Source organism: Peromyscus eremicus, chromosome 4 (assembly GCF_949786415.1).
Source record: "Peromyscus eremicus chromosome 4, PerEre_H2_v1, whole genome shotgun sequence".
In the NCBI taxonomy this organism is placed as follows: Eukaryota; Metazoa; Chordata; class Mammalia; order Rodentia; family Cricetidae; genus Peromyscus; species Peromyscus eremicus.
Window position 1 is genome coordinate 104867834 of NC_081419.1, and position 13245 is coordinate 104881078.

At 39.3% G+C, this 13245-nt stretch overlaps 1 protein-coding gene across 2 annotated transcripts in view; it reads left to right on the top strand.

The window, feature by feature from the left end:
- Positions 1 to 13245, top strand: part of Atrn (attractin) — a 149644-nt gene that overhangs the window by 90219 nt on the left and 46180 nt on the right. For both annotated transcript variants that reach the window (XM_059261444.1, XM_059261445.1), the window contains exons 20-24: positions 177 to 270; positions 976 to 1028; positions 5365 to 5459; positions 9041 to 9119; positions 11035 to 11192. In XM_059261444.1, the coding sequence (XP_059117427.1) occupies positions 177 to 270; positions 976 to 1028; positions 5365 to 5459; positions 9041 to 9119; positions 11035 to 11192 (479 nt within the window). The remainder of the gene's footprint in view (positions 1 to 176; positions 271 to 975; positions 1029 to 5364; positions 5460 to 9040; positions 9120 to 11034; positions 11193 to 13245) is intronic.

Consider the following 13245-nt stretch of genomic DNA (forward strand, 5'->3'; position numbering starts at 1 on the left):
TATATTATTAGAAATAAATCATTAGCTGAAAAGTATTGAATCTTACTTGTGATTTCTCTTGCTTTAGTCTGTCTTTCCTATAAACCCATTTCAGGCAGAATTATTTGTCTTAATCAAAATCTGTAGTAATAAAGTGTCAAACCAGTTGTGACCTGTGGTCCATTCCTTCTCCTCAGCATGCAAATGCAATGGACACGCATCGCTGTGCAACACGAACACTGGCAAGTGCTTCTGCACCACCAAGGGTGTCAAGGGGGATGAGTGCCAGCTGTGAGTACCACACTCTTTGTATCACCAGTGAGGGCCAGGACATGGAGCTTCCTGAAGCCTGAGTGCACCTGCTTGCCTATTGTTGCCCTGTATTCTTAGGGGGTTTGAGTAGATTAGTTTGGAAGTTTGCCTTTTTTGCTTCAGACAGGATGCCTTAGTTACTTTCTGTTGCTTTGATAAAACACCATGACCACGGTAACTTATAAAAGGAAGCATTTAATTTGGCTTATGGTTTCAGAGCATTAGAATCTCTATATTGAGTTTCAGGCCAGCAAGGGCTATGTAACAAGACCCTATCTATTTAAAAAAAAAAAAAAAAAAAAAAAAAAAAAAAGAATGAATGAATGAATGAATACGATTAGTTTACATAGGAAGAACAGGATAGAAATGTTTGAAAAATATTTTAACTGCACTTTTGGAAGAATACACAATCCACACAAAAGTAAAAATGTGGTTTTCCTTCTAAGTAGGAACTAGCATTACACTTGGACTTGCTTTACGTCTTTGGGCATGTTTTGTTTATCCATTGCTTTTAGACTATTGCTGGTATAAACTGGTGAGTAGTTAGCAGGAAAACTGATGCAAATGGGTTAGTCCATCTGACCTGAATAATGGTACAGTTTATGTAGAAGGATCTGCTGAAAAATGAATATAGATTCTGTGCTTTAAATACAATAGAAAATAATTTCTTTTTTTTTTCCCTAGATGTGAGGTAGAAAATCGATACCAGGGAAACCCTCTCAAAGGAACATGTTATTGTAAGTTTTTATAATTCTTGTTTCTAGAAACAGAGTAGTTGAGCAAAACTACATTGCTTTCTTTGACATGGTTTGAGAATGAAATGCTTGAGGACTATAACAAATACTCATAGACATGTCCCTGACTTAGTGGACACTATTTTAATTGTGGTCACAGTTTCTGTTAGTCTGTCCATGGCAGTTCGCAGGGATATACTTGCCTGGCTTTCCTTAGTTCCCTCGAAAGCCTCCCCCCTCTGCCACTGCCTCGTGTAGTCTGTCATGTCACGTTTAAGATGAGGGTGACAAAGGAGTTTCTGAAATACAGGGGAGGTTTCACCATCCTCTCTGGGGCTGAATTGTGTTCACCATAGCTCTAGGAACAAATAAATAAGACAAAAGACCCAATTATTACCTTGGATGAAAAGTGAATCTGGTAAGGTAACCAGGTTTATGATAAATATATTTTTCTCTATGTATGAGAATCTACATAGTAGGTTACAGATTGTAGAACAAGAGAAAAAGGAATATAATGGTAATACAAACTGTAGAAAAAAGTATGTGTGCATATGGGGGGTCCTTGACCTTAGGTAGGAAAAGTACTTTTCTGTAGCTTTGGGGGAGGTCTTTAAGTTGTAATCTTCTACCTCAGCTTCCCAAGTAGCTGGGACCACTGGTCCTATGGAATTCTTAGCTATGATTCTAAAACTGATTCATCAAAGAAAATATTAATGTGTACTTTTTCAAAATTTAAAACTTACATTAAAAAAATTGGGTCTGCAAATGTGGCTCAGTAGTAGAGTGCTTGCATAGCTGTGTTAATCCCTAGCATGACAGAACAAAACATTTTTAAAAATTAAAAACAAGCTAGGTGTAAAGGCATATACTCATAATCCTAGCACTTGAGATACGCAGGCAGGAAGATCATGAGTTTGAGGCCTGTCTGAGCTACATAATATGAAACCTTTTTCAAATAATACTTACATTTTTTTCTTCAAAACTATTTTTGAGCTGGGCGGTGGTGGCGCACGCCTTTAATCCCAGCACTCGGGAGGCAGAGCCAGGCGGATCTCTGTGAGTTCGAGGCCAGCCTGGGCTACCAAGTGAGTTCCAGGAGAGGCGCAAAGCTACACAGAGAAACCCTGTCTCGAAAAACCAAAAAAAAAACACACCAAAAAAAACAAAAACAAAAACAAACAAACAAACAAACAAACAAACAAAAAAAACCAACAACAACAACCAAAAAAAACTATTTTTGTTGTTACTTTATGTGGATGCATGTTATTGCAATGTGTATATTTGTGTAATGTGTGCACGCCTGTTGCCCTTGGAGGCTAGAAGAGGGTGTCAGATCCCTTGGATCTGGAGCTACCAACAGTTGTGAGCTGCCATGTGGGTGCTGGTAATAGAACCTGAGTCCTCTGGAAGAGCAGCCAGTGCTCTTAGCCACTAAGCTGTCTCTGCTGCCCCCAGCCTCTCTTCTTCAATTTAAGACAAAGGCCTCACTATGCAGCCTCAGCTGGCCCATGTGTAGAATGGCTAACCTTGAACTCAAAAAAATCTGCCTGCCTCTGCCTTCTGAGTATTGGGATTAAAGTAGTACACCACCACACCTGCCCCTACAATTTCTACATTTAATAAAAATCTTATGACTAAGATATAGAGAGAACTTTCAGAACTGAATAAGAAAAGTTACAGTTAAAAGCCAAAAAAAAAAACCAAAAACTCTAGCACTGAAAAAAAAAAACAACAAATTTTAAAAAACAGGCAAAGATTCACCAAGGAAAATATGAATGAAGAGTAATTAAAAATCATCAACAAATACTTAAAAAATACTCAGCATTATTATATTGCCATAGGTAGGTTATATATTTAAGACCACACAGTGAGGCAGAGGCCTGAAATGACTATAATCAAAAGCTGACACTGGCCTGGGGAGCTAGCTCAGTTGGTCAAGTTCTTGCTGTGAAAGCATGAGAACCTGGGTTTGAAACCCAGAACTCATACAGAAAGCCAAATATGGTGGCGAGTGCTTCAAATTCCAGCACTAGAGAGGTGGGGCTCACTGCCAGTTAGGTAGTCTGCCTGTCCCAACAAACAAGGTGGATGGCGCCTGATGAATGACACCCCAGGGTGATCTTTGGCCAGCATACATTCGACATATAAAAAGCTAATTCTCTGGTTTAGTAGAAGACAGATATAATCTGTTTTTGCATTCAATCTGTTTTAATAAACCTTCTTTGGTTAACCATAATGAAAAAAAACCAAAAACCTGACCTTACCTGACTGAAAAAGGATAGAGTGTTTTAATAGCCAATTCTGACAGTTATTGATAGTATCCTTACTATCATAATGACTGGAGAAACCAGTCACTTCTTAAAGATTAAAATCTGGAAACAGAAGACAAATTGAAAATGGTGTAGTCACTTTGAAAAACCATTTGGCACATTATTTAAAAAATTAAAAGTGGATTTATCATCTGGAGCTATTGCTCAGTTGGTTCTAGATTTAGTCCCCAGCGCCACATAAACTGGACATGGTAGCACACAAACCCAGAAAGACCAGAAGGTCGAGATCATTCTTGGCTACATAGTAAGTTCAAAGCCAACCTTGGGCTAGAGGAGTAGTAGTAATAATAATAATATTAATGATAATAATAATATAAATCTGTAAGTTCAACTTATAGTAACTTCCTTACCCCATGCTTCCCAGTTCCTGGTTGTCACCCATTCTGTTTTTGGTTCCTATGAATATCCTGGTGTAGTGTCTGATGGAACCATAGTGTTTGTCTTTCGTGTCTGCTTAATACTTGGTGTGGTGCCTTTGACACTCATCCCTGATGGAGCACACTTCAGAATTACCTTTCTTTGGGGCGGACGTGTAGCTGAGCAGTAGAGTGCTGCCCTAGCATGCACGAGGCTCCTAGATTCAATCCTCAACACAAAAAAGATCCCAGAGAAAGCAAAACCTTGTTGTCACAGCTGAGGTGATACTGCATTGGGCCTTTCGTGGTTGCTTGTCCCCTCTTCTGCCTGCGGTCACTTGTGTGGCCTCTACCTTTTGACTGTTGTCAGAAATGTCAACATGAGAAGTACAGTTAGACTGTGTGCTAATTCTATGGATGGGTTGTTTTGTTTTGTTTCTTTAGGGGCTGCTATTACTGTTTTCTATTACACCTTATAGTTCATTACATTTCCAAAAGCAATGCACTAGCATTTCTATTTTTTTTTTATATCCTTATTGGCACCAATTTTCAATTTTCACTTATTTTGGGGGCATTTTTTATTTATTTATTTTTTTTAAGTAGTAACCATAATAATGGACATGAAAAAGTAGCTCATTGTAGTTTTGATTTTTTTATTTCACTGATTCTTGGTGTGGTTATCTTTTTATATTTTTATTGGCTGTTATTATATCTTATTTGAGAAAAGAAAACCTCTTCAAGGGTCTCATTATGTAGCTTTGGCTGGCTTATAACTTGTTGTGTAGACCAGGCTGGCCTCAGTTTCCCACCTACCTCTGTCCCCTGATTACTAGGATTAAAAGGATATGCCACCACACCTGACAATCTTTTGCCCATTTCTAAGCCAGATTTTTATTGTTGATTTGTACAACAGGCTTTAAAATTGTATAAGTGTGGCAGTAAGCATGCTTTAAAGCTATATCACATTAGTATGACTGTTTTCTTCCTTCCTTCCTTCCTTCCTTCCTTCCTTCCTTCCTTCCTTCCTTCCTTCCTTCCTTCTTTCCTTCCTCCCTCCTTCCCTCCCTCCCTATCTATCTATCTATCTATCTATCTATCTATCTATCTAAATAATAAAGTTATATTCTTTGTTCCAGACTTTGAAAACCCTTTCCCCGCGAAGTCCTAGTTTCTACTATGTCATTAGTCTATACTTTTGTAACCTTAAGTAAAGCATAGCATGCATAGATACTCAGTTAATATTTGTAGATAAATTACATTTGAGCCAAAACCTCAGTCAGGGTCTTCGTAAGTAAGGTTTGCTGGGTAGTTCAAAGGATACTGCAGAGATTTGGTTTCTTTTGAAAAAAAAAAAAAAAAAAAAACTGTGTAAACTGGCCATAGTGGCACACACTTGTAATTCTCACACCTGGTAAGCAGAGGCAGGAGGATCAGGAATTCAAGGCTAGCTTAGGCAACATGACACCCAGTCCTAAAAATCCTGGGGATAGTACCCTTTCATAGCTGTTGAATTTGTGAGTAAAACAAACTATGCCTCCAGAGACCTGTTCTGTTTTGTATCAGTTCTTTTTTTTTTTAAATTTTTATTGTATGTGTGTGGTGTGTATGATTTGCCTGTGTCATTTTTTAAGTGTGTATTTTTTCTTTCCTTAGATACCCTTCTCATTGACTATCAGTTCACTTTTAGCCTGTCCCAGGAAGACGATCGCTATTATACAGCCATCAATTTTGTGGCTACTCCTGATGAAGTAAGCATTTCTTAAAAGATGTCTTATTTTGTGTTGAATTTTGTATGGGTCCTTTTCTTGGTCATCCTGGACAGAAGTACTGCATAGTAGCAGAGCAGTCTCAGGGTGGGAATATACAAGGTAATCTTTTATATATTTTTTTCATTTACTTGACAATTTTATACTTATATGTAATATATTTTGATAATATTCAACATCTATTACCCTCTTTCATCTCCCTCATTCTTAGTCCCTCTTCTCTCCAACAAGTCACCTCCCCTCCCTTACGTGTGTGTGTGAGTGTGTGTGTGTGTGTATGTGTGTGTGTGTGTGTGTGTGTGTGTGTGTGTGTGTCCCACTAAATTTAATTAGTTTCTGCTGATTGCAAGAGCATGGGTGGGAGGTTATTTACTGGAGCATGGGTGCCTCCAGTGACTCCAGCACTGAAGAAAACGACCCCTCTTCTCAGGCAGCCGTTAACTGCCAGTAGTTCCTCAGGGGACAGGGTGATGCTTAGAGTCTACATTTCATCTTCTTTCTACTCAGAAGGCAGACATTACTGAATGTTTTTAAAGTAGTAGTAGAATAATGTTCATGATGTTGTGTTTAGAAGATGTATTATTGAGTGAGCACTTTTTTAAGATTTATTTTTATTTAATATGTGTGAATGTTTTGCCTACTTGCATACCTGTGCAGTCATGTATGTGCAGTGCTTGTGGAGGCCAGAAGTAGAGGTTGGATCCCCTGGAACTGGAGTTACAGACCATTGTGAGCAATCGTATGGGTACTGGGAACGAACCCAGGGTCCTCTGCAAGAGCAGTGAGTGTTCTTACTGCTAGGCCATTTCTCTAATCCCCAAGGGTGAACAGCTCTTTAAGTAAATGTAAGAATTTACATTTTAGATTTTGCAGGTGCGCTTTATTTTTTAAAATTATTTTATTTTATGTTTATGGCTGTTTTGTCCCTATGTATATTTGCCTGATGCCTGTAGAGGCAAGAAAAAGGCATTGGATCTCTTGCAATTAGAGTTAGAGATGGTTGTGAGCCACCATGTGGTTGCTGGGAATTGAGCCCTGGTTTTCTGTTAGAGCAGCAAGTGCTCTTAACTGTTGACCCATCTCTGTGACACCTAGGTGCATCATATGAGTGGCTGTGTGAGTTGTGTAGGAGGGAGGTGTATGTGTGTCCATGTCTATGCCGGTGGAGGCCAGAGGTCAACATCAGGTGTCTCTCTGTTGCTTTCTACCTTAATTTTTTTGAAGTATGGTTGGGTATACCCCTGTGATCTTCCTGTCTTCTTGTTATTAGCACTAGAATTACAAGTATACTGCCACACCTGGCTTTTTACAGGGTCCTTCAGATCCCCATGCTTGCGCCATCTCCCTAGCATTTTGACTGGATTCTTTTTTTAAATTTTAGTATAAGCTTATAACAGAGTACAAGTAAAATTTATTACTGCCTTAGTCATGAGCAAATATCAAAGGCTCAGTCTTTCAGGGTGTAATTGATAGTGTTCATTTTATTTTTTTAAATAAACAAATAGCCAGTCATGGTAACTATACTATATATAGTCTCAGCACTTGGGAGATAGAGGTAGGAAATCAGCAGCTCAAGGCCAGCCTCAGCTATGTAGTGAGTGGAGACCAGCCTGAGCTATATTTGTTTTGACAGCTATACTCTGTCAAAACAAAAAACATTATGGAATTTTTGTAATACTTGTTAACAAGGTTGATGACCATCAGAGTCTTTGGATTTTTCTTCATTCTCCTATTTTGTTGTGTTTTATGACGGATTTCTTACTAGATTTACCCAAATATGTATGTTGTATCTTTTACAAAATGATAAGGATTTTAGTCCTTGTCATGGGAAGAAGTAGCTGTTAGCTGTGTGATGTCAGTAGATACTTGTTAATATAAGTAAATAAGCACACATCTGTCCTTGAAAAAGAAGACTGGTTTTTCTTGAATGCAATCCCTGCTTTGTGAGAGAAACCTCCCATCTGGAAATCACAGTTTTGAAAATGGCTATTGCAAATGTTTCCATTGTGGTTTTCTAGTATAACTATCAAATAGTTTTTTAAAAAGATAAATCTTAATTTTCTAACCTTTTTGAATAACTTTCTTAAATGAGCATTTCCAGTATGGTTGGATTAATTTGTAAAATATAAGAATACAGCATCTAAGGCTGAAGAAATGACTCAGTGGTTAAGAGTACTGGCTGCTCTTGCAGAGGACCAGGTTCCATTCTCAACACCCTCATGACAGCTCACAACTATCTGTATCTCTAGTTCCAGAGCATCTGATGCCCTTTGCTGACTTTTCTCCAGCACCAGCCATGCACATGGTACACAGTCATACATGCAGGCAAAAACATCAATATACATGAAATAACATTTTTTCCCAAAAAATAATATAGCATCTGATTGGTTTATAAAACAATTACTTGGTCCTTTCTTAATTACTTTTGTATTTCCATGACAAAACACCATGTCTAAGGCAACTTATAAAAGAAAGCATTTAATTTGGGGCTCAGAGTTCCAGTGGGTTAGATTCCATGAGCATCATAGCAGGGATTCTGGCAATAGGCAGGCAGGCAGGCATGGTGCTGGAGCAGTAGCTGAGAGCTTACATCTTATCCTTAAGTAGAAGACAGAGAGAGAAAGAGCTAACTGAGAATGATACAGGCTTTTCAAAACTCAAAGCCCACTTCTAATGACTCACCTCTATCAAGGCCACACATCCTAATCCTTCCCAAACAGTTCTACCAACTGGGGACCAAGCATTCAAATATATGAGTCTATGGAGGCCATTCACATTCAAATCACCACAGGCTCCAAGAAAGATTTGTTAGTGAAATTTCAGTGAAAACTAAAAACATCATTAGAATTTACCTAGCACAGCTAACAGTGGCTTATGTCCAGCTCCACAGATTCCTCAGAGATAAAACCTCATTTATTAAAACCAAAAATCAAAATAAAACTGGCCCTTTGAACTGCTGTAAAAGGAAAACAAGATTTTCAAAGCCAAGAAACCATGCTCAGACATACTTTTCTTATAATAATTTTAATGAGAGAAATATTTTTTAAATCAAGAATGTATATAAATCATGTTTTAAATTTAGTACATTTGACCTGTGTAAGATTTTTAGAAACCAGTTCCTATTTGAGAGACATTTCATAATATATGGATTAGTCACATGAATTTCAGTTATCATTAAATAGAAATTGGACCACTAGATCAGATGTATTCCTGGTAAGTGGGAACCTTGGGCATTTTAGAACAGCTGCTCAGAAATGCTGAAGATAAGCTCCTCTGACAGAGGACAGAAGGTGAGGGTCCTTTTTTCATGGGGCTGACATTGGATAAAGTACTGGATTTCACACTTCCATGGGAGGCAAATGAATTTTTATCTTCCGCTTATTACTTGTATTGAGGAAAATTGATAAGAAATGTAGCTACCTCTTTATATAAGCACGAGCTCCTCTTGAGACGTAAAATAGTCTGTAATTAAGATGGTTGAGAGTACTAAAACCTGCTTGTTGCTGTGTCTTAAAAATCTGAAAAGTGTTAACAATTTTCTAATTGTGTGCATTTCTCATCAGCAAAACAGGGATTTGGACATGTTTATCAATGCCTCCAAAAACTTCAACCTCAACATCACCTGGGCTACCAGCTTCTCAGGTAAAGACACACCCAGGGAAATGATGGAGTAGCAAATGTAGTATAGGAAGGGGCCTCTGGAGCTAGATGAATGAGCTCAGAGTCCACCTTTGCCTGTTAGGAGGCATGACACCTTGAACGAGCATGTACAACTCCTAACCTTAGGATTCCTCAGAGTGAGTAATCACAGTCCTTGCCTCCAACGTTGTAGGTCTGTGTTTGTTGGGTGGTCACTCACTGCTCTGCTACCAACTCCTACGTCCTTTCTGTGCCACCATCTAGCACTGTGATCATCTCTCTGTCTGTGCTTCACAGGTGAAAAATTAAAATGACACGCAGTTTGAAGAAATGAAAACTCTTTCAGTGAAAAGGGATTTTAATATGTAGAAATAACCATACTTTGGTAATTAAAATAAGTCCTAAAAGCACAACTTTTTCTTTCTTATTTATCTTATGGTGACTCACTAAAATTCTGATGGCCCTGGTATAGCAGTTAAGATAGATAGCTATTCCATAACTTGTTAACTCTGTAGATAGACATAGGTTTGAATTTACCTGCATTGCGGTGTTAAGCAAGTTATCAAATCTTTCTTTTCTTTTTAAATTGTCTTTTAAGTTTGTTTTATTCAATTGTGTGTTTACTGTTGCCTGTGTGTATGTAAGTATACCATGTATGTGCAATGCTTGAGAAGGCCAGAAGAGGGCATCAGATGGGGGGTGGGGGGGTGTCTACTGGAGTTACAGACAATTGTGAGCTGCCACATCTGTCCTGGTAATGGGACCCAGGTCCTCTGAAAAAACAACCAGTACTCTTAACTGCTGAGCTGGCTCTCTAATCCCAAGTTACCTCAATTTTCTGATACAGTTTCCTTCTGTATGAAATGATATGGTAAAAGTACCGTGTTATATACAAGTGTATTCAACCTTTTTATATTGCAACATGTCGGGCCATATTCATAACTATGCCTGAATTGTGGAGTATTACAAGGAATAAATGAAATAAAGGAAGTACATGTAGTGCTTGAAGTTTAACTCATGCATAAAGAAATGTATTTGTTTGTTTTGAGTCTGCACATACTCATGTTCTTGGCCAATAGAGTATACAAAATGTGGTAGGACCATCTAGAAACAGATTTCTACTAGGTAGGGTCCTGAATGCAGTGTTAGCTGGTGACAGAAAGGAGGACTGAGTGGCCACGTGAGCACCTTCTTCTCTGTTAAGACTTGAGGACATTTCTGCTTAGGAAGTGATGATTGAGTAAGTGTCCCTGGTACAGAGGCCTGAAGCATTGTCACGTTTCACAGTGTGAAGAAGAAATACAATGGACTTGAAGTGTTCTGTGCAGAGTGAATGCCAGTGCCTGTTTTATTTTATGTGTATGAATGTCTTGCCTGCATGTATGTCAGTGCATTACTTGTGTGCCTGATGCCCATGGAGTTCAGAAGAGGGTGTTGGGTGCCCTAGAACTGAAATTACAGGTGGCTGTGAGCTGCTGTGTGGGTGCTGGGATTCTAATCTGGAAGAGCTGTTGGTGCCCTTAGCTGCTGAGCCATCTCTCCAGTCCCCAGCAGTACCTCTTATAGGAAGGACTCTGGTGACAATTTCCTGACCACATGTGCCATGTTCAGTGTGGAGGGTTTGGATACAAGTTTATGTGTCAGTTTGCTTAGGTTCAAATCCCAGCTCCATTCCCTGTGGGCTGTCAAACCTAAGGCAAGTTACTTAATGATTTCTTGGAACTTCAGTTTTTCTAATCTATAAATGAGGGTCTGAGTGTGTTGTATAAAGTAGAGACTCAGCTCAAAGGCTGTTCCTTTGACATTGTAAGTGGTCAGTAAACTGTTACCCTCATTACTAACGAGGGATGACTGTTTACTGTCATGCCCTACCTCCTCCAAAAAGGAGTCTTTATTTTCATTCTTTGCTTCCTTCTAGCTGGAACCCAGGCTGGAGAAGAGATGCCCGTTGTTTCAAAAACCAACATTAAGGAATACAAAGATAGCTTCTCTAATGAGAAATTTGATTTTCGCAACCATCCAAACATTACCTTCTTTGTTTATGTCAGTAATTTCACCTGGCCCATCAAAATTCAGGTAAGAACTGCTTTTTAACTTCACTGTATGAAGATAGTGGAATCTCTTTAGAGAAGACTAAATTCCCTCATTTGGAATCGGTGGTCACTGAAAGGTACAATGATGCTTTACCTTTGAGGATCCTTGGTATAAGACTGAGTAGCACATGGATGTTGTTCTAGAGGCTGGGGAGATGCTCAGTGAGTGCAAGGCTTGCTGCACAAGCATGGGGACCTGGATTTGCATCCTCAGCACTCACATAAGAAGTGGGACATGCAGTGTACCTGCTACCTTAGCACTGGAAAGCAGGAGACAGGGAGATCCCTATGACTTGCTGGCCAGACAGTCCAAGCTGAATCTGTGAGCTCCAAAAGTAAGGTAGAGAGTGATTGAGGAAGACACACCCAATGACCTCTTGCCTTTGTATGCATGTGCACATATGTATACCTTCACACATATGCACACACACAGAGAAAATATTCTAAGAGTGTCATATCACTTGTGAAGAAGGGGTCAGAGCACTTTTAAAAGCAAGTTAGAAGCTATGCAAAGTATTAATTTTGTAATATCAGGACTTGGGAGACCAGTGCAGGAGGATCACCCTGAGTTTGAGACCATAGCAAGACCTTGCCTCAAAAAAAAAAAAAAATCAAGTTGATTGGCATATAATTATGTATTTATTCCTTGAGTACTTGCTATGTAAAAGCCTTTAGAAATACAAAAATTTAATACGGAATTGAATATAAATGAAACAAGTACATATGTAGCAGGAATCTTAAGAGTTCTTATTAATAAAATCAAACCTGGGCCAGGTATTGGAGTGAAATGCTGGATGGTCAGAAGGACAGAACAAGCCATAGCTAACCTCACCTGGCCAACTTCTCAGCTGATCTTGTTTCCTCAGACTGGAAGCCTCTGTGTCCTCATATGCAAATGGCTCTCAGCTGAACTGTGCTGCTAGAAGCCTGAAAGCTTAACCAGCTAAATGTTTCTAGTTTCTGGTCCTCACGCCTTTATATACCTTTCTGCTTTCTACCACCACTCCCTGGGATTAAAGGCTCACTTTCTGGGATTAAAGGCATGTGTCACCATGCCTGGCCATTTCCAATGTGGCCTTGAACTCAGAGAGATCCAGAGGGATTTCTACCTCTGGAGTGCTAGGATTAAAGGTGTGAGTGCCACCATTTTCTAGCCTCTGTATCTAGTGGCTGTTCTGTCTCTGACCCCAGATAAGTTTATTAGGGTGCACAATATTTTGGGGAACAATACCACCACATACATGTAACCAATAAGGTACAAAACATGACATAAGAAGAGATACCAAAGTGGTGTCTTAGTTACAATTTAGAGTAGGTAGTTGGAGGAGGCAGCAGTAGGCAGTCTGAAGTGCTGTGTAAAAATGTAGATTTAGAGTGGAACAGACAGGGGTTGGATTCTTGGTTCCTGTACAAATCACGGAGCCTCTTCAATCTGCAGATTCTTTATGTGTGGGACCAGAAGGGAAGTCGCAGGGTTAGTATTACTACCTGCTGTCACTTCTGTTGTTGTCAGCCTACTCTTTGGTTCCGAGGAAGCTAGTGTGTTCCTATCCAGGACCCATGGCTTCTTTGAACTTTTATAATCATGTTCCTGCCTCAGTACTTCCTGTTTCTAACTTTATTTTGGGTGAATGTGCTGTCAAGGAAGTGTAGCTACTTGGGGTCTTTTGCATCTTCACCTGATCAACTTCAGAAGCATTTCAGTACTGATGACTGGCCTGGGTTTGGAACTTAGTTCTTGGAGGTATATCTTCATGAGACTTTGGCTGAAGACAAGAGTTAGTTTTCCCACTACTCCTTTTCCTGTCTAGATGGTCTCCAGACCTGTTCATCTTCGATGCGTCTCCCTTTGCTTGTGCAGTTTCCTTCCTTGCCAGCCTTTTAAGCAAAAGCCATGCTCCCTTTTCTATTTCTTTTCATCTGTTCACTCATCAGCCCACAGGATAGCTTCTTTCTTTCCCCAACCTGGAAAGCACCATCACATACCACACACTTGAATCACTGTCTTATGTGTCTCCTTTCCTTTCTTTATTTTC